Source organism: Chironomus tepperi, unplaced genomic scaffold (genome assembly GCF_022539635.2).
Source record: "Chironomus tepperi strain 1889 unplaced genomic scaffold, CSIRO-AGI_Ctep_v1 contig_244, whole genome shotgun sequence".
Taxonomy (NCBI): Eukaryota; Metazoa; Arthropoda; class Insecta; order Diptera; family Chironomidae; genus Chironomus; species Chironomus tepperi.
This window is the reverse complement of record NW_027226366.1, coordinates 2,141,542-2,163,636: the sequence shown is the minus strand read 5'-3', so window position 1 is coordinate 2,163,636 and position 22,095 is coordinate 2,141,542. Positions and strand designations below refer to the sequence as shown.

Genomic DNA, 22,095 nt, shown 5'->3' with positions numbered 1-22,095 from the left:
TTTTGACTTTATTTTCGTTCGAAAACATTATTATACATACTTGATCATTAACATCACTGCATTCTTGATTTATGGACATTTATGTAACATTTGTCTACACACTTGATGTCATAAACAGCTGTGAGTATACATTTCATTTTATTCTTTTTAATTATTATTATTATTTTTCGCATTTATTAGTTTAATTTTTGGAGACGAATTTCGTCGTGTCTCTGTAAACAGTAGATTATTGCCCCTATCCTCGTAATTATTTATAGAGTACTGTCAGTTGTCAAGTGATTATGTTCCAGTCATTTTAACTTCCTGAGCGACACAAATGAAGAAGGCTGTCATGGAGATTTAAAGGGTCCGCAGAAGCGTTGAAAGCATCAAATGAAAGCTTACAGATCAATTGTGATCCATGGCATTCCATAAGTGTGGCCTAAAGCTGGTTCTGTCACTGGCTTCCATTTACCAATTTCCAATGCCAAGTGCAATGCTAATCCATATCAAAATCTTCATTCCAAGAGTTCTTAGGACGCTCATGTCTTCTCTTGCCATGAAGGAAGTCAGATTTGAAAAGTGGTGATGCTAAATTGAAGTTGTTTCCATTTGGTGTTAAAAAATGAGCATTGGTGATGTCTTAAAAGCTCTGTGGTGGAGTCTTCTTCATTGGTGTCATTCGTGGCTTGTATTCGAAGAATTTCATTGGAGTCAAGTCGACTTCTAGCTCTTCCTAGCAGACAATAAGCTTACTCATACATTAACAATTCCTTTATCTGAAGTAATGTGTTAATTACATAATCAATTGATGATTGACAGTACCAAATAATTCTAATTTTACGATTCTATCGAGTTTTTTTATTATGAAGGTTAAGTCTCTGTAGTTAATTTCTTTTTTTATAATATTGTAATCATAACATTCATGAAATGTTATTAAACAACTAACGATAATATTTATAACGTGGATCTCGCATAACAGAATCAATTAAAAAATGTGAGAAAATCTGATATTTAATAGTAGTAACTCATAACATTGTAATGCTTAATCTGTAGACAGCATAAACAAATTCTTCTTAATTGTAGGAGAAAGTCATTCAATAATCTATTATAACCCACCGTACCTAAGTCATGGAGAATCAAATAAAAAAAAATTTTTTGTGCATTTTTTTCTTTCTTGCCGCCAAGAAGAAGGAAATTCACTCTCAATGTAGCAATTTGAATCACTTACTCAACAAGCAAAACAATCCATTGTCGGGTTACATGATATCGGAAGCTTTTATTATGTTGCTTATACTTTTTTTTTCTCATAAGCAAATTTTTACCATTTGACCGCATCAATTACGAGAAATATTTTTTTTATTTCTTATTTTTCCATTTCGTACTCTTAAAGTTGGAAAATATAAAAAGGTGAAGAAGAAATTTGCATGACAAAATAATAACCGTCGACGATACATTACGTGACTTTCATCAAAAAATGTCAATCAGAGTGGAGAATATAAATACAAAATAAAGGCTAAATAAGAATTGGAAGAGACCTACATATTTACAATTATATGTATTTAGTGACATATTGAAATATTTTCAACCATAAATTCTTTCACTACCGTTAATTTGTTATAATGCTAATTTTTGAAGCATATGGCTTTCCAAAATGAATTTTTTTGGATGTAAAATAACTGTCAAAAAATGTTTAAATGAAAACCGTTCAAATGTTCCAAGAGAGCGGATCTTATAGTTGTATTAGTGAGACTATACAGCACGCAGAGTCAAACAAAAATTGAGTATTAATTTTTTTCTATCATTCGAGTATGTGAAGCTGAATTGATAATACACGGAGTTTATAAAGCAGAAATAAGATTTAATTGAAATTTAATGTGTTAAGTTGCTGTCAAAATTACAACAAAATTAATTATTAAATGGATTAAATTGTGTAAATAAAAGTTTCATCATGTCTAACAGAGTTATCATAATAGAATAATGAAAAATATTAAACATATGCACAACCGGGGAAGTTAAGTTTGATATACAAATGAAGAGAAGAAAAAAACAGGGCGATGAAAGAAAGGAAAAGAAAAAAAAGCAAAAGAAATAAAATAAAATCGAAGCATAAAGAAATTTTGGAAGGAAATTATGGATTTTTTGCTTACATTTGTGAATTAGAGTGTGCTCTACAAAATATTATATTGGTAATTACATATCCAAAAGTGCCATTAAAGAGAAAAGAAGAAAAAAACGCTTCTTTGGTGAGAGTGAAAAAAAAAGCAATATGAAGTATTGATCGGAACTATACAAGGAGTAATGGAATATGAAAAAATTGTGTGCTCTATAGAAATCACATCTTTTGTGTATATTCTGTGCTTGTTAACGTTAAATGAACAACAAAATTGTTAAAATGCATAAAAATGAGTCATAAATGTCTGCTTGTGTATTGCAGGCACTGATAGTAAGCTTTAATGTGAATTATCAAATGCCATACACTTAAATGTTTGTTATCAATCTTAATTATTGTGGCACAGCAAACAAAATCATGGAAATGAAAAAATATTAAGTTATATCAAGCTACGCTACACACATACGTAAATAGTCATTTTTCATGAGGACTTACAGGATGTGTTTTCTCTCCTTTCTATGAATGAAACGCCCAACATGACTTCTCTCATTCTCATTTTCAATTCAAATCTTGTGTCAATGTTAGAATCATGGATGGAATTCTTTAAATGCCTTTTGCAACCCCTTGCTTTATTTGTGAATATTCAGCCATTGAATGAGCCCATGATCAAGGTCAACATACAGTTTTTCCTTTTATTTATGGCATAAAGCATAATTGCAATGTAATAAAATACATTAATGTGTGTGGATTATGCTGAAATATACACACATGAGAGTGCGCGAAACATAAATAATATGGAACATAAATTTTTTTATTGAAATCGAAAGTTTTTTTTTGTTATTTTTGTTTTCATCTTCTTTTATGTGATGTTAAGTGAATACGTAACAAGTAAAACAGCAACACAAGAAGATGGATTACCAACAAAAAATATAGAAATTAACATCAATGCATCGCTGGAATTAATTAATAAAAAATCGTGTAGACATGATATTATATCAGTGAAGTTTTGTGAATCATGCGGACATTTAAATGAGCAGTTCCAATGAAATATATATGTGCCATTTCGTGCGAAGAACTTAATACAATTTTTCTAGTTAAAGTTCAAACTGTAATATTCTAACTGTTGTTGACTTAAGTGACATTGAATTGGGTTCACAAAAAAATAGTATCTGATTACATGATGATGTAATGGGGGCGGACATAAATGATGTTTGATAGTAAAATATTAGATTTGTTAGACCAAACTGTCTGCTTAAACTTACAATACTATGCTGGTTGTACAGGTACACTTTGATCAATGGACTACCTTAGTTGATGTCTAATCTGACATTATGACTGACTACCTTTTGCAATTTACCAATATCATAGCTGTTAGAATATTCTGATAGAATTCTTGGAAGGTGGCTGTTGAAACAGACAGTGTAGCACTTGATATTGGCAATTTGCAAAGGTCAGCCAGCGAAAAAGTCAGTTTTAGACGTTAATCGAAACAATTCATGGATCACAGTTGATCTGTACGGCCAGCGAAGTAAGAAATAAGGTATAGCTGTTATATCAAGTCATGAGAAAACATTCCAATTTCGACTTGACTTCCCAGAAGTAAAACAAGTATTGCACGACCGCAACTTCATCCCAAATTTATTGCATCCTTCACTAATGCACGAAAACACATTAATGGCAAGTTGATGTCTAATTCTAAAGTATTTCAATCGACTCAGCCTTTCCATCCCAAAATCATACCCATCATATGTGAATGACCCCAAACAATCTCTCTCATCACACTCGTCTGCCTTTCTATTTCATTACAATTGTCTATCGCATATAAAGTTGAGAGTGCCTTTTTTGATACTTATCATTTCAACAGCTACATCTTGTTAGGGTGTTTCAAGTCAAATGTCGAATGAATTTTTAAATGTTTCGAAACATTTCCAGTAGCTTAACATTTGGTGAACTTTATGATTACTCAACTAATCTTCAATGGAATTAGAAATTTTCTTTTATTAATTTCATCATTAGATACGGAAAAAGTTATGAGTTCATATTGCACTTCCAACACATTTATAAAATTAGCCTCATAAATGTTACAAATTGATGTTGAAACCATGTGATTTCGTGGTCAGAACGAATGTAAGCTACTATGTCCATAAATGTTATTTTGGCTTCTTCTTGTTGATTCCTTTCCTTTATTACTCAGTCAATTTTGTGAATAAATTGCTCCCAGCGGTAAGGAAGTGCTTGACTTTTCATGTAGATGTGAGTTATGGGCTGTCTTGAGGTGCTGAGAAGTTGATTAGGTTTGGGGAATCGGGGGGAGCTCTAAGCTCATTTTTGTTGGCTTTGCGGCTGACAGGAGTGTATTCTAGAGTCTGTATGCCCGAAATTAGACACCACAAGTGGATAAGTTCCTTAAAAATGAGACACAACCATTAAATATCCAAAAACTGACCTTTCCAAGTCTCCTTTCCAAACCAAATATCACTCAAGCCTTTAAAAGAGCATTTACCTCTCAATTGCACTCAAACAACAACTTGAAGTCATCTGACAGAAGCGAAGCATCCATAATGCGTACACTTAATTGCTCTAATGACATAGGGCGCCACTTTAAGACAAGCAAAGAGCAAACTTTTTTTGTTTCAATTTATTTAAACTCTAATTAAAAGTAATTCTCTATAGAATTATGCATGCACTATTTCATTTTCCCGCGAATGAGAACTCACAGCGATGACAGAATATAACGTGGCTTTATTGTATCCAGTCATAAATTCAATTTCTTTATTCTCACATAAAATATAAATGTTCAGGAAATAAGATTAAGTGAAATGCTCTGATGTTGCCAAGAACTTTTTCTTTCTTTTTATGGACTTATGGCATATGTGCTGTACAGCATTTTTTTGGCATTGACTTACAAGTGGGATGAGAAATCGTGTATTTTGTGTATTCGATAGAGAAGACCTGATTTTGCTTAATTGTTTCAATCTCCATTCATTTCGTCTTTTCATGCATGATTCAGCTACACAAGAATGAAATTTAATTAGATTAAGATGTGAAAAAGAAGCTGAAAATTAACGTTAAATTTTTTCCATTATTGTAATAGAATTGAATTGAGTATAAAATTGAATTTCGACCACGATTTTTGTTACTGCCAAAGCCTCTTAGTTTTCGAACTCTTTTAATCGAGGCGTCATAAAAAAAACTTTCCCATTAGCTTATTGATTTCCTCCATAAAGATTGAGCATGTACAAAATATTTTGTTTTATGAAATTCGCAAAAAAAATTATTAGCTTCATAAATTTTCTCTCACTTTCGTGGTATAATTACTCAATAAATTGATTTCTATTGTGTACGTCGTGGGTTTTTTTTGCGAGTGCACAAGAGGGGAAGAAGACATGAAATTAGAGTGGTGTTTTTGGTTGCTAACTGTTTGATTTATTTATAGAACGCATTTGAGTTGGGATTGATGGATATGCCACAAAGAAGGCATTTTGGTTTCGGAAATGGTTAGCTGTAAAGGTTATCATACCTAATCTAACTGTTGGGCTGTCACCCTTCAGACTAGGTGATTGGGATAGTATTTTACTCTATCCTTTAACTTACGTCATTAGCTTAGACGCCAACGCTGTGTCTAACGGTATCAGGGGATTCCACGAGATTCATACACTTGACATTAGGTCAGCTTCGGAGTCGGACGTCGACTTCCTCAACTTCACAAAAATTATGAATATAGATTTGGAGATTTACTCATTTATTTACATTAAAGTGCTGATCGGATCAATCGATAATGATCTATGACCTCTCTTAAATATCATCTGAAAGTGGATTTATCGCTGGCTTCCAATTACCAAGTGCAAGAAACTCTCCATCAATAAACAGCAATGTGATGTAATTGAACTAAAATTGGATATGATGAGAGGTTAGGTCAGTGACATTCAAATTATATGTCATGAGAGCATGGGAATGAAAGCGACTTGAAAACTACTCTTCAGCGTAGTTCAGCAGAGCCTGCAATTCTTTATATCCTGTCCATTTAAGTGCCGTAATGAAAACATTTAACTAAGTGTCGATTTAAAGCCAAACTTCTGATTAAGAAATCAAATTATACCAAAATTAAAACTTTATCGACTATTTTCAATTTTTTTATATCCCAGATTAGAATAAATTAAACTTAAATTTCCATAATTTCCAGTTTCTCGACTAAAATATTCGCACACAAAAAAGATTGTAAAATTTCTATCATCAATATCCATCCCAATTAGGTCATAGCATCTGCATAGCTTCTTCTCGTCAACATTTGACCGAAAATAGAAATTAAAGTACATGATTGATGTTCAAAATATGCTAACTAGACACGAGAGCCTCAAAAGCAATCATGTACGATAATTTATGTATTTACTTTTTTACTTATTATAGAAAACACTTAAAAAGTCTCTTCATTTGCGTGTATATTGGGTATGATCTGGCGGGGTTGGTTGGAAATGACGTCTATGAAAGTTTAGGATCTGCAGGTTTTGTGGGAATTTGTAAGGTTTTGTTGCCGTCAATTAAAAATGACTTTCCAAATGAATTATTGCATTTGGTACTTACTGGTCAGTTAGGCTAGGTCAGTAGTTGGGTCTGAATTAAAAGACCACATTTGGAACTAACTCCCATGATTGAAAAGGGTAGCAATCCCAAAATATCCCATTCTCATTGAACGTCATCAGCTATCGACCCCTAAACGAAAACTCCCAAAAATATACAAAAAGCTGTATAATTCGCACTAAAAGCATTTCATGTTTTAATGTAATTTATGGCAAATACTAAAGTCAAGAGCAAACAATTCAAGTGGGTGGGAACTGTATGTGTATTTGGGTATGAATAATAATTCATAAAGTCAAAAGTTTGCGCCTTAATAACTTTTCGAATATCATTCGTCAATTCCTCTCATTTCTTCGCTGCAAATTCAACTTAATTGAGTGTTTCCGGTTGTGCAAATAAGTTAATTAAAGAAGAATAAGATATTTTTCTTTTCTATTACTTGCTCTATCGTTAGACATGAAACTTTTATTAACAATATTCTCTGTGTGAATTTTTGTAGAACAACGATTAAATGTGATTGAACAAAGAATTTAGTTACGGATTAAATTCATAGGATATAAAATAAAATTAATAAAAAAAAAAGTAAAAGTTTATTAAGAAAACATAAAATTAAATAAAGTGTAAGAAAAATGAGTTCAACAACCCCAACTGGTCCGCCGCCAGTTCCTCCAACAAAGCCAATCCTTTCAACTCCTGGATCTTACATGTCATCATTTCAAACGGGTCATACTGCAACCATACACAGTATTAATAAAACACATGATAAGCCTGCAATTGCAGCTAGGCCAATTCCACCGCCAACAGTTCCAAAATATTCGTCGTCGTTTGGAAAAATTGATCGCGATCGGAATGAATTTGGCGGAAGTAAAATTGATCGACTTGAACGTGAAAAGGTTTGATTTTTTTAAAGACATGAATATTTGTAATATCTTTATATATATAGCACAGACAATCCTTGTACACAAGTCTCTATGTATTTTTGTTTTAAACACTTTTACCAGTGCTGTTCAAACTGTTGTTGTGTCACGGCACACGTTGTTGGTAATGCACAACCGAAACCACACACGACACGCGGTCTTCACTCTTTTGTGTTGCGGCATGCGATGTACACACTAGTCTGTGTGTTGTCGCGTGTGATATGCACACTTGTCTGAGTGTCGTGCCACAAAGTTTGGACAACACTGCCTTAAACAATTAAAAAACCAAACTTAGTCATCATCTTACGAACAAATTAAGCTATAAATTTATCGTTTTCATTGATTCTATTTGCTTTACAATGTCAAAATTCAATCATATTCATACTGTTTATGTTGTTACTTACTTTCCATAAATGTCTTTATACTTTTATTATTTTTTTCTTCCCCTTCCTCCACTCGTTTCATCGTAAAACAATCATAAATTATGATTTAATTAGAATACATGAAAGCATTTTTTTTTTTACAAAAATAAATTAATAATAGCTTCATTCTATTTAGATTTGTATTTAATATTCGTTATTTACTCGTTCAGTTACGGTCTGATGAATTTCTGAAACGAGTTGTTAAGAAAAACATCTTTCTTTTTAATTCAGGGGGAGATGATTCTTTGATCATGATCAAAATGTATTGGAAATTGAGTAAACAAATTGATCAATTTTATTAATGTCAGGGAGGTTGAGATAATTGTGTTTAGGAAGATTTTTGGCGACATAATCTCAATATTTTGAACATTTTCAAACATTCACTTTTCCAGTTTGGGATATTTGCTATCTACTTAATGATTTGCACTTGAGAATTTGGATTATTTTTGAAAATGATAAAATTACTGATAAAAACATAAGTACAGTTATTTCTGCAATTCTCAATCATTGAACCGCGACACATCGTCAAAATCACGCATGTGACGACACATTAGTGTGTCTTTAAAACAGAGGCGTTGCATTAGTATGTCGTCAAAATTGTGGCGATACGTTAGTTTGACGCCAAAACAATGAAGACACATAAGTGTGTCGCATAAAACTGTGACGACACACAAAACATGTGGTATGATGTGTCGCACTTGAAAATATTTAAGAATCATTTTCCCTCAACAAATATTCTGCTATGAACCGGCATAGTCACAAAAGCCTTAAAACTATCTCAATTCAAGACCAGTAAGTCACCATTCCCAGCAATAGATATTTCCAAAGTACCCCCTTCAAAATAATTCCCATCTGTACTAATAAGTATTTTCATGAAACTTAGATCTATTTGTGTATGATCATAAAGCGGCAAAAAGAGCATTATTCCATAACAAATGCCTCAATTTTCATTTTTTGGGAAGATATACAGTCATTCTCTTCCATTCATGTATATCTCTCAATAGAAGAGATAAGAAAACGGAAATGCTAGAGAAATAGAAAAGAATGGAGCAGTCGTAAAAGTAAACATAAGCATTGAGATTGATGAAAACCAACCGAAAAAAAATAAAATTGTGGATTATCAAAATAAATGTCACAGATTCGTGTTCGATTAACCTTGCATTTAAGCGGTTGACTTCTTGAGAATTATAAATAGAAATGCTAACAATTTATACCGTAATCCAAACATATTTTTACAAAAAATCTTTTCATTTATGTTAACAACTCAAATCTATCGATGATATTTGAATAACAAATAAAACATAAAATGGTTTTAAGGCACACAAGTATCATGTTTACAAACATTTTGTTGAAATTCCATTCCATTTCACTGATGCTTGTAATTTTAGAGCTTTTCTACATTTATGAGAACTGATCGATTGTCTTAGATCATCGAAATGTAAATTTGAGACTGTTAATTGCTATAAAATTTGAGACGGTTACTTGCTATAAAATTTGAGCCTATTACTTCCTATAAAAATTAACCGAAATTTGAAATTCAAATTTAAAACATTTGTATGGTTCTAGCATTCAAATTCTAAATTGGCGTTAATATTTCAAATTTGAAAAATCCGTTTAAAATTAAAATTTCAATAATTCTAATTCAAGTCACTCCACTCGATGACATTTGGGAACAATATAAACATTCTTGGAAGATTTTCGTCATGATCCATAAATAGACTTTCGTTTTCAATTGCATCTTCCACGGAAAAAGACTGCATGAATATTCTAATTTATTTATAGATCGGAATTAAATGTTATGAATGAATAAGGAACGAAGCAAGGTCTAGGAATTTTATATTAAAGTTCATATGGAAAGAATATAAATTGTCGTGCGTGTCGGTCTATTTTATGGAAATTAGATAGCATGAGACGTTGTAAATTGTACAAAAGAACGTCTTGTGACGCAAAAAAGTCAAGAAAATTTTACATGCTACGACTATAAAGCAAATCTCTGCTTCCTATTTACGGTCATGAAATGAAACTTAAGCTTATTTTTTTCGTTGTTGTTTTGTGATAGTTCAGTGTAAATCGATACGTGTATACCTTATACCTTGTGCAAAAAAGAATAATTTGGCGGAAAATTCTCCATGTTAAGCATTATTACCCTAGATTCCATTGTCGAGACTTAGAAGTTCTTATTCCAATTAGCATTTTTTTAATTTATTATTATTTGAATGCATGTTCGTAAATTTTTGCATGTATTATAAAATCGAAAAAAACATGTGTTTATTAGGATGGAATTGGTGGTTCATATCGGTTAGCAAGTCTAGATCGATTAGCAAATCGTCAAAGGTTATTGGAGCAGAATAACGGTTTGGGACAATTGGATAATAAAAATGGAACCACTGAAAATGGTGGAACTATAACAACTGGGGTAAGAAATTAATTCTTATATTGTTGATTGCATAATATTGTTTTGTGTATGAGATTTAATCGTAGCCTGTAGCAATGAATATCACCCAAAGAATTGTGACTAACAAAAAGGAAATCTAGATTTTTTGTGTAATTCGAAGATTAATTGTAGTTGTGCACGACATAGTGTAATGTAGATTAATCCAGTCATGTGTTCCTTCATATCCAACGGTTGTCAGAATTCCGAATTTATTAATTTTATTATTGAAATATGATTCATTTGGCAATGAACTAAATTGGCGCTAACAAAAAAAAAATCAAAATTCAAAATTTATTTCTTTCTATTTTGGAAATTCAATAAAAAAAAGCAGTTGAGACGATTCAGGGCATCTGGCAGCTTTTCACACACATAAAAAAGAGATCAATGACCAAAAATATTTTTTGAATTAGTAACAAACAAAAAAAAACTTAATTCGGTTGATTTCGTTTTTAAGAAGCTTTGAAGATAAATAAATTTTTGTATCTGAAACATTCATAAATTTGTTGTTTTTGTATATGTAGCATGCTATGGACATCTCGAAGAAATTTGTCGTTCACAAATGATGTTCAATGTCAAGGTCATGTTGATAGACATGTCTATGGTTTAGGATACTAATTCGAATAGCACAAGTCGGTTAATCGTTCAAACATCTGGCAGCAAGCCGGCGAAACTCTTGCTTGATGACAAATTTGGTTTGAATTAATGAAAACATGACGTCATGTTAGAAGCTTGATTTTATTTTGATACCGGACTAGATTTAAATCTAGCACCATGCTAGAGTCACGCCGGTCTGGTGTCGGATTTTGGATCGATCCATCGATTTGCGCTACTCGAGTAATCCTAAGAAGCGTAGTCAATTCAGGAAGTTCAGGAAGAAATTTTAGGATTTTTGTATGGAAAGACCAAAGAAAAATTATGAATTTTATCCAAAGAGGGTTCCACGCGGTACGTCCAATGTTATTAATCGATAATTCTCAATGTTTTGGGCTTAAAGTTGTGAATTCATTGAGATGGACAGACGTCATTTGTGAACATAACCAAAAGTAAATTACTGCAGATAGCCGTAGCATGCCTTAATGTACAAATATACACAATACAGCAAAAAAGTGTTCCTAAAATTAATAAAAAAGCTAAAAAGAGAATATCCAACGAAAATTGTAAATAAATTTTCCCCATAAAGCACTTTAAGCTTTTAATTCAAGGATTAATGAAGTGAAAAAGAAGAAAAAATTAAAATATATTGACCAATTGCTTCTTTCTAGTTCCACTTACAATCCAACATTATACATACATGCTGTAATACTATCCAAAAATACAGACATACTTTATAATTTTTAATTTTTGACGATCAATCATCGTCGTACGTGTAGATTAATGTCATCTTTTTTCATTTTTATTATGCAAACGATTCAAAATCGATTTTAAAATTTTTTTTATGGAAATACTTTCGTTTAGGTTCACTTACAAAAATCACTTATTTCTGTATTAAAATCCTATAAACCTCATTTGTTATGATCATTAAAGTTCTGTTTTTTCGCTATTTTCATTTCATCATTCATTAAAGCAATAAAAAAATATTTTAATAGCTTTTTGTTTTCAATTTTTTTTTTAAGTATTTTTTGTGTGTCTTGAGCCACATATATGCGGGCAACTTTTAAGAAGAAGTTGTTCTGAATAGCTTTTTTTGTATGTCATAATTTTTTTGAATCCGGAGAGTTGGTGGGGAATTTGAGGTTTGTGATTTGGATTGGATGCCTTTCTGCAAACTATGGTTCTTAAGTTCAAAAGTTCACTTCTCCACAACATGGCCCGCGTGGGACATGAGCTCATGTCCTCTTCATCCCTGCTCGTTCTCTTCCTTTTCTATACAATGTTCATTGCACAGCAGCTCTTATCGTTGTTTTGGACTCGAAAAAATCCGAGTCGACTTCGAACTCTGCTTATTGAGTTACAGAACTTTTTTCAAAAATTAACAATGACATTATCAGAATTTTTATAGCTTTTTTCGCAAAACCTTATAACAGCTTATTAATCTGTGTACAATACTAAATTACAACCTTTAACCCAATGATGGACAACCTTTTATTTTTTGCTGCACACTTTGATGGCAAGCCTCAAATAGGTTGACCATCAATGCTTTAAATACTCAAGAACCAACCCTCTGGATCAAAAAACATGGACAATCTCTATTCAACTTCCTTTAATGTTGCACACTTAATCAAGCTTCAAAAAACTTATCAATCTTGTATAAATACACGGTTTTTACTTCTTATATGCATAACATCAATTGGTCTATAAAGTTTTTTTTTTGGTATTCGGGCACTAACCACAAAATTTAATTTTTTTCAAAATTTATTTTTATGCTTTTATGCTTTTTTGTGTAAAATTTAAAAAAACAATGATTTTTTTATGTGTGTTAAATTTATTCTTATTCTTTTCATATTTTTTTTTATGTTTCGTTCTATAACATCAACATGATAACAAATTTAAATAACAAAATTTTCATCATTCAATACTACAAAAAATATATAAAAATACACGATCATCCCCTATATTGTTTGCATACATAAATTGACTCTGTGATGAATACACACACATAAATTATTAAACTATATTAGTTGCAATCTAAGCGTGAAATGTTTTTCAAGGGTGAAACGCAAAGTAGTCCAACAGCCCCACCACCCCAGCCACCTACACCACTCATAACGCCATCTAATCAGGTAAACATCTCACTTAATTATCCACCAAAATTGATTCATTAATAAATTTAGTTATTTATCGTGTCAATTTAAATTAAATTACTTTATTGCACTTTGCGGACGCTTTGACATTTCTAAATTATGTGAAATTGCAATCTCGCAAGATAATAAATGTGTCAAGGTCATCGATGTTAATATTCTCAGTTATTTGATTCTTCAAATTTCACTCAAAATGACTTAAAACTACTTAAATGCATGAAAAACCGTTATTTTTCAAAATTATTTAAAGCTTTAAAAAACCGTTATTTGTCAAAATTATTTAATACTCAAAAAATCGTTACTGTTCAAAAAATTTCAAAATTCAAAAACCGTTATTCGTCAAAATTATTCAAATTTCAAAGAAAAAGTTCTTCGTCAAAATTATTCAAAATTCAAAAAACCGTTATTCTTCAAAATTATTCAAAATTCAAAAAAACCGTTAGAAAACCAAAATTTGATTTACTGATTAGACACACGATAATAATCAAATTATTTGACTTTCTAACACTCCATTTATCTCCAATTTTCAATAGAATAACAACAACGAGAAACTCCACATTACAACAAACGGAACACATACGACTAATAATACAGTGCAGAATAGCATAAATAAATTAATAATGAAAGAGAAAGAGGCAAATGATATGAATCACCATCAAGATTCAAATAAATTGGCAACGGAACGTCAGGAGAAGGAGAAGCAACAAGCAATTGTACGACCGAAAGTAAAGGAACTTGATGGATATGTTGGATTTGCCAACTTACCAAATCAAGTGTATAGGAAGGCCGTTAAGAAAGGTTTTGAATTTACACTGATGGTTGTTGGAGAGAGTGGCCTTGGAAAATCGACCCTTATCAACTCAATGTTTTTGTCTGACATATACAATCAGGAACAGCATCCAGGACCGTCATTTCGTGCAAAGAAGACAGTCGCTGTTGAAACGACGAAAGTTTTATTGCGTGAGAATGGCGTTAACTTGACATTAACAGTTGTAGACACGCCAGGCAAGCCATTACTGACTATATTTGTATAAAAAAATCTTTATTAATTAATTAACTTTCAATTGCAGGCTTTGGAGATGCTGTCGATAACAGTAATTGGTAATTATTAGTCACTTTATATATTTTATTTATCAAGATTTTAATACCATTTATGTCCATATACAGCTGGTCGCCTATAATCGATTTTGTGGAATCAAAATATGAAGAATATTTGACAGCAGAATCACGCGTACACCGTAAAGCTATTTCCGATAGTCGCGTACATTCGTGTTTATATTTCATCGCGCCATCCGGGCATGGATTAAAAATGCTCGATATTGAATTTAGTAAGATGACAATAATATGAAGACATGCAACTTGTGATTCTTATTTCCATTCCATTTTCCACAGTGCAACGACTACATGACAAAGTAAATATCATTCCAGTCATTGCCAAAGCAGACACTTTAACACCCGAAGAATTGCAGCAATTTAAGAAGCAAATATTGAATGAAATTGCACAAAATAAGATCAAAATCTATGACTTCCCAGAACCACTTGACGATGAAGAGGAAGCTAAGGCTCTTCGTGTATTACGTAGTCGTGTTCCATTTGCTGTTGTTGGAGCAAATACAATTATTGAAATTGATGGAAGAAAAATTCGAGGACGAAAGTATCCTTATGGTATTGTGGAAGGTAAGTTAATTAATTAATGAAATCGATTCCACCTCAATAAAGAAGTGTTCAAATTAACGGATGTTTCAAATTCAAATTTTAACGGTTTTCAAAAATTTAAATTTTTAACGAAAGTCTAGTAATTTGAATTTTTAAAAACTGTCAAATTATTTCTTTGAATCCTTGATACTAAAACAAATAACAATTGTCTTAATTACAGTGGAAAATCTTGAACATTGTGATTTTATTGCTCTCCGCAACATGGTTGTTCGAACGCACTTGCAGGATCTTAAAGATGTTACAAATAACGTTCACTACGAGAATTATCGATGCCGAAAATTGGCAGGACTTGGCAACGATGGAAAGACTAAATTATCCAACAAGTAAGTATCAATCATCTAAGTGTTTAAATACCCCCAACCCCCAAACCCCACGTAACATTAAAAACTTTATGTTCGACAATAAAAATCATTAATATGCTCGCTTTATAGTTTTCATTTAATTGTCGTCTCTTCATTTCCTTTTTGTTCAAACAACAAGAATATATATATCGTACATAAGTAACTGTATTAATGATCCACGACAGTCTTAAACATTTTTCACGTTTATATTTTGTATATAAATCTCTGATGTACATTATAGTCATCAAGTAGTCGTTGATATCTCATCCATAAACCTTAATTTGTTTATCATATTCATCCACTGACTGTTCTTTTATTTTTTAATTAATTTATTTTATTTAAATTCGAAATTAAAAATCGTTTAAAAAAATCATGAAAAACTAGAACAAAAAAATCTCTTTTCATTCAGTTTATGCAATCCTGGAAATGTCATGAATTCATTTGTGACTGTTTGGTAAGTGTGAATGAATCAAAACCAGAAAAACATTTCATGAAAAAATAAATTAAAAAAAAATTTAATATTTTTTAAAGTTTTTCCTTTTTTGAGTCTAAAAACAAAAAAAAATTTCCTTATTTTTTCATTATTTTTCCATCATTCTTTATGCTTTTCGCTGATTCATTTAGAATGAAAAAGTCTCACACTGCCTTAAATCGCTTCACAACACTCTATTAAAAATGAAAGTTCCTCATACTTACTAGTTGAATATTTATGGACAATCATTACCTATTTTTAGTTTTATTTTAAGCGCATTTTTGTTTAATCATTCAAGCCATATGCGAATTTTATATTAATTGCTTGTATTAAGTTAGTCACGCAACAAAAGTGCGCTTTCAGTCATCCATAGGATTGATGACTTTATTACATGTTGATTTGCATAAGCGCTTTCACATCTAAAACATACACATACACGATCTTTATTTGTTGTTTATTCAATTAATTATGTTGTTAATGTTTCCAATTTAATTAATTATACTAAGGAACTTTACAATTTTCCCTTGCTTTATTGTTTTGTATAGGAATCCTTTGGCACAAATGGAAGAGGAAAAGCGTGAGCATGAGTCGAAAATGAAGAAGATGGAAGCCGAGATGGAACAAGTATTTGAAATGAAAGTTAAGGAGAAGAAGCAAAAATTGAAAGACTCAGAACTCGAATTGACAAGACGTCACGAAGAAAGAAAGAAGGTATGCATTTGGTTTTTGAATTATTTAGGTGGTTTCTGAAAGTTGCTGATTGTAGGATTTTGATTGTTGGTCGGATTCTCAGTGGAATTGAACAGTTATTTGATTTTGAATTCTTTATGGAAGTTGAAAAGCTTTAATTAAATATTTAATATTTAACGGCTATCAAGAATTCAAAATTTTAACGGTTTCTAGAAATTCAAAAATTTTAACGAAACATCTGAAATTTTTGAATTCTAAAAAATCGTTAAAATTTCCTACAATATTTTCGCTACCAAATCAGTTTGCATAGCTGACTCATGTATCTCTTCCTCAAGAATGCATTAGTCAGAGCAGTTTTATTGAATTAAATATTCTAATAAATTAAATATGCAAAGTAATTTTAAACCGGATCAGCAACTTACTCCGAGACTTGATTTCAACAGACAAAATTTTCATTCATAATCTCACTTCTTTTAGGCTCTTGAACTTCAAATTCGTGAATTAGAGGAGCGCCGAAAAGCATTCGACCAGGAGAAGAGTGAATGGGAGCACTCGAATGGCGTAACGTTGGAAGAATTGAGACGAAAAAGTTTGGAAGCAAACAGCAAAGAGTAAGTTGAAGTTTATTAATTATTTATTGCTTGTTCCTTTAGTGCTAAAATATTTTTCATTAACCATCTATTCCTTAAAAATACTTTTTAATCCTCCTTTATGATTCTTTAATTTCCCTTTATTATAACCTAACTTTTATTAACACATCCATACAAAACTGGGATATAAGAGAATGAATATGCAGGCTAAAATGCACAAAAAAACACAAATGTCTTTAATCCTACATAAACTAACTAACAGAAATGTTTTGTTTCTACTATAAAGTCACACTTTTTTGTCTAGCCAAAAATTCTTGCATTTTTGAGTCGATACAAGCTTTTAAAGGAACTGTGCTCGTTATTCTTTAAAATTTAGTTCTTGATTTTGTTTTGTTTGGTGATTGGTTTTACTTCTTATTTTTGATCCTAAACAGTAAAATTTTGAATCTTTTTTCCCAACATAATTTTTTCAGTTGAGCCAATTTTTATATAAAATACAAATTGCTTTTAATCCACAAATTTAAGAAGGTTTGCAAAATCTAAAAAAAATAGTTTAGCTACTTTATTTTCCTAATTTTTCCTTATAAACTCGAAAATGAGAAAATTATTGAAATACACGTGAATATTCCCGTAAAACAATTCCAGGACCGGTTCATTGGCATCAAGAACGTCAGATGAGTCAAAGAAAAGTCGTGTTTTTGGATCATTGTTACGTCGTCATACGTCATTTGGTGCACCAGATTCTAGAACTCTCACAGCTCCACCAACAATTTCAGCACCAATTATGCATAACGATAACCAGGCGAATAATCATGAATAATTTTTATGTTTTTGTATCAGTTAATTGCTTCATTAGTTTTTTGTCTTATTTTAATTATGTAAATCAAGTAGACAGGCTTTTCTGTTTTATTTCCTATATTTCCCTTTAAAAGCTTAATAATGAGAAAAGTTGAATTTTAAGAGTGATAGGAATCCACACACAACAAAATACTTTGTATAGAAATATGGTCATGGATTTTTTTAATTTAATTAATGCTTTTATTATTGTTTTGACGCTATTTCATATTGAAACTGTATTAGTTATTCATTTAATGGATTTTATTTGATATTATTATTATTATAATTTCTAATTAATGTTTAATTATGTTTTTTACGCATTTTTATTGGCCATTTACTTACAAAACTCGAGAAATACCAATAATATATATTTAAAATAGGCAATTACTAATTTTTTTTTATTCATTATTAATATAAATATGTTTCTCTTGGAATTGATTTATGACTTTATTATTCATTCATTGATTTGCTTAATTGATGATCAAAAGAAACTCAAATTTGTTTGGCGATTGTTGACTTTTATTGGATTCAAATTTGGTGTAAATGTGGAATTTTTGTCGATTTTTGAAAAATTGGGTTTTTAAATTATTTTAATGGCAATTAAATTGAACCAGAAGTTGGTCAATTTATCACAATTTTTTAACAATTTTAACTTTTTGTAGAGTAAATTTTGGGTTTTTACAAGATTTTATTGAACTTGTGTTGAATATGTTGAGTTTCTGCTACATATGGGGTAAAAAAGTTGATCTCATCCTTCATTTGTGGTGAAAATGTTAGATTTTTATTGCATTTGTGGTGAAATGTTGAATTTGAGGTGAGAATTTTGAATTTTAATTGTGACTTTGTGGTGAATTTATTTAGAATTAAAAGCTTTTGTGGTAAGTTTATTAAAGCTTTCGTGGTGAGATTGTTGAACGTTCTTCAAAGCTTTTACGTACGTATTTTACGTTACGTACGTTTTTTGACTAAAATACAACAAATCCACCAAAATTTGACACAAAAATTTCAACAAAAAACCAAATTTAAGTTTCTTATTGATCCATCATAATTCATTACCCAGATTAATAAGATTAAAAGCTCATGTAAATCTCAGAAATAAAAAAAAAGCTAAAAATATCCCAGTATTGTAACAAATTCCCCTTCACTCTTCATTATTAATATCGTTAATCATGTTCATTAATGTGTAAATATATTAATAAAACATGTATTTTCTCATCACATACTTCATAGTAAATTTTTTGCTAATTTCATTATCCTTTATATATGCATTTATAGTTAATTATAATTATAATTTTTTGTTGATATTATTAATATTATTATTTGAGGAATATTGTACATTAATTAAATAACATTTAAATGAACATAAAACCAAACAATTGTGTTTACTTACAGAACAATGGACGGTAAAGAGAAAAAGAAAGAGAAGAAAAAGGGCTTATTTTAAAATGCGCCAAATAATCTTAGACATATACATGTATTCAATTTGCTTATACTGATAGGTTCCAGAATAAATTGAAATAATATAAAAAATGAAAAAAATCCACTTAATTAATGATAGTGAATCATGTAAAAGATGAATTAAATTTAATAATATTATGCAATAAACACATGAAAAAGAGAGAAAAATTTAACAAAAAAAAATTATATTTTTGCTTGTAAAACATTAATTTTTTAAGACTCACTCCAAAATTTCCATAACGAGTTGGTTAATACAGCATGTATGTAGAGCGGACGAGGGTGTTTTTATTAAATATGAGATTTTCATATATAATAAAGAAATTTATTTTTATGTAACTGGGGATATTCAGAAGATATTCGATTATTATTTATATGTTTGACGACCCCCAACAATAATAAAATGTGAAAACAATTCATTAAGTCTAGACTTATTGAAAGGTGATGTTGATGTTGTGGATCTGGATCTGGATTGTGAGATTTTAAGGAGTTGAGTTGACTTTTCTGTATGAAATCTGAGTCAAATGAGGACTCTCCTTAGCAGCTTATGATTATACTCAATCAATATAATTGAAAATACTCCATTTTGTAAACATCCAGTGAGCAAAATCCTTTTTTGGAGGTTAACTGAAGAATTCCTAACTTTTGAACTAGAAATCCTCTCAAAAACACTCTATCAAGCTATTTGAACACTAAATACTCCTCACTGGATGTCCATTTATCCTCAAACCACATCAAGTTCCACTGAATTCACTAAAAAATCATCTCTCAAATTCTCATTCTTATTTTCTTTTAAAATGTCCTTGATTCTTGTAATTTCCTTCAATATTTCTCATGGTTGTGAATAATTTCTTTCTTTTTTGGCACTAAAAAAATATTCTGGATATTGAAATTAGTTAATTATTTAATTTTAATATGTCATACCCGAATATTGTTGAACTGATTGTCAAAATTTTTGTGTTTGTTTAACAGATCTAGTAATCCAGGACATTTTTGGTCAAGAACGAAGAAGAATGATCCTTAAGAAATGTGAATTCAGTCATTAATCTCCTCGAATCTCCATTATAAACTAAATATGAGAATATCCAATAGTTTTAGACAAATTGTTCCTAAGTATTACATTGATGTTCCTAAAACACAGAACTGCTGGTTAGGTATCTGTTCCTAGCTCAAATAATGTCAAGTTACAGACTAATCTAGTCAGCAGCTGCCTTATGAAGCATCATTGTAGCATATAAAGACGGTTTTCAATCATCCAGTAAAGATCCAGCAAATCCAAACATCAACTCAACCGAAAAAGTGAAGATAATACTTATCTGTAGATGCACCATAATTAATCCATAATAAAAAAAGAAAATGACATTAAGTAGTTACAGTTATTTCGGAATCGTGTTCAGTATATCAAGCATTTAAAGAGGAATTTTTGGATATGAGTAAATGAAAAGTTTTACGTAGATTTTATTGAAAATAAAGAAGTTGAAGATGAGATGAAGTCTTCAGGATTTTATTCCTCTAAATAAAGATTAAAATTCCAATTTATATTATACACACTCACACTTCGAATATATTGTAATCTTGTTAATATAATTAAATTAAAGTGAAAAAATCATGAAGATTGAGAAAAATATTTAAAACAGAACCAAATATATGATTTAAGTTTTTTATACTATATCATTTACACACTTCATTTTAGAGTATTATGCTCATTTTCATACTTAAATTGAATGGGAAATTAATCTGCTTTAATTCCTTAGTTCTGTGCCATTATTTTTTTATAAAATGAATCGAAAATCAAATTTTTCCAATATCTTATTAAATGAGCAGTTTATAATGCAGCACATGACATTTAAGAGGGCTCTGGATGTTCTGAATTTGAATTTTTAACAGACTTTTAAGATTTAAATTTTTAACGGATTTTTTAGATTTGAATTTGAATTTTTTCCGTTAACTACTTCCACGCTTCAAATTTTTAACGAAACATAAAATTTAAATTTTAACGAACTTTCTTCAGAGCACGTGCGTGAACATCAATTCACTTTCAGAGCCCCAAAAACACTAAAAAAGTAATTAAAAAAGACATACAACACATGGCATTTCTTTCAATTTCCTATGTAGATAAATCAAATATAAAAAATTCATTGCAACCTAAAAACGAGTGATTTAATGCAGCTCAAAATAGCTAATCATAAAGAAAAAATCATTAATTCATCAGGCAATTAAAGAAGTTTTAACTAAGATATTTCATTTAAAATTTTATTTTTGCGAAAACAAAAAATGAAGATATTCTTTTGTATTAGACTTATTAGACTCTTTTTTGATAATCGAGAGACGAAATTATGAAATTTAAACTATTTATCGTATTAAGTTCTTGCATAAATTATTAGAATTAAAATTTTTGAATTATTTTATATCTTATGGAACAAATGAAATAAAAAAAACATATAAAAAAAGAATTATGCAATTAAAGCAACATGAAGAAATCTTAAACTTGTGAATAAAAACATAAATTTTTTCATAAATAAGTTGTATTTAAAAGAGAATCGTGTAATAATAAAAGAATTGCAGAAAAAAACTTAAATCTTTTGTTTATTCAATTTTTCATCTTTTTTCAGATCATTTCAGGTGAAAATCTGGCTTACATCAGTGAGTTATGCTTCCTGTTAATCATAAATTTATTAACTCCCTAGTTGTTTACATCAAATACTTGTTGAAATAAGTCTGTGAGTTTTGAGTCATTGTTGATTCCTAAACTGTAATTGATTTTTTGCAGATTTATCTCAAAAATTTATCATTATTTTGAAATAACCGTCAAAATT

The 22,095-nt window shown here is 30.2% G+C and overlaps 1 protein-coding gene across 11 annotated transcripts; it reads left to right on the top strand.

Annotated features, from left to right (window-relative positions):
* Positions 1-21,857, top strand: pnut (septin 7-like protein pnut). Of its 11 annotated transcripts, XM_070641605.1 has the most exons (13): positions 1,651-1,912; positions 7,167-7,560; positions 10,282-10,422; positions 13,059-13,160; positions 13,712-14,183; positions 14,249-14,279; positions 14,346-14,506; positions 14,571-14,855; positions 15,055-15,217; positions 15,645-15,689; positions 16,253-16,418; positions 16,875-17,008; positions 17,633-18,169. In XM_070641605.1, exons 2-13 carry the CDS (start codon positions 7,297-7,299, stop codon positions 17,805-17,807), a joined length of 2,139 nt encoding a protein of 712 aa, XP_070497706.1. In that variant the 5' UTR covers positions 1,651-1,912; positions 7,167-7,296; the 3' UTR covers positions 17,808-18,169. The 11 variants fall into 11 exon arrangements, with proteins under 11 accessions (XP_070497714.1, XP_070497715.1, XP_070497707.1 ...); XM_070641613.1 differs by lacking the exons at positions 1,651-1,912; positions 7,167-7,560 and adding an exon at positions 1-120 and having other exon boundaries at positions 17,633-18,158; XM_070641606.1 differs by having other exon boundaries at positions 1,650-7,560; positions 13,089-13,160; positions 17,633-18,172.
* Positions 21,858-22,095: the final 238 nt, after the last annotated feature.

What these genes read in the sequence shown, in the direction of transcription:
- pnut (XM_070641605.1), top strand. Translation starts at nt 7,297, where the DNA reads ATGAGTTCAACAACCCCAACTGGTCCGCCGCCAGTTCCTCCAACAAAG. An exon ending in TCATAACGCCATCTAATCAG is followed by an intron (nt 13,161 to 13,711) that starts GTAAACATCTCA and finishes AATTTTCAATAG; the next exon opens with AATAACAACAACGAGAAACT. An exon ending in AATGCTCGATATTGAATTTA is followed by an intron (nt 14,507 to 14,570) that starts GTAAGATGACAA and finishes CATTTTCCACAG; the next exon opens with TGCAACGACTACATGACAAA.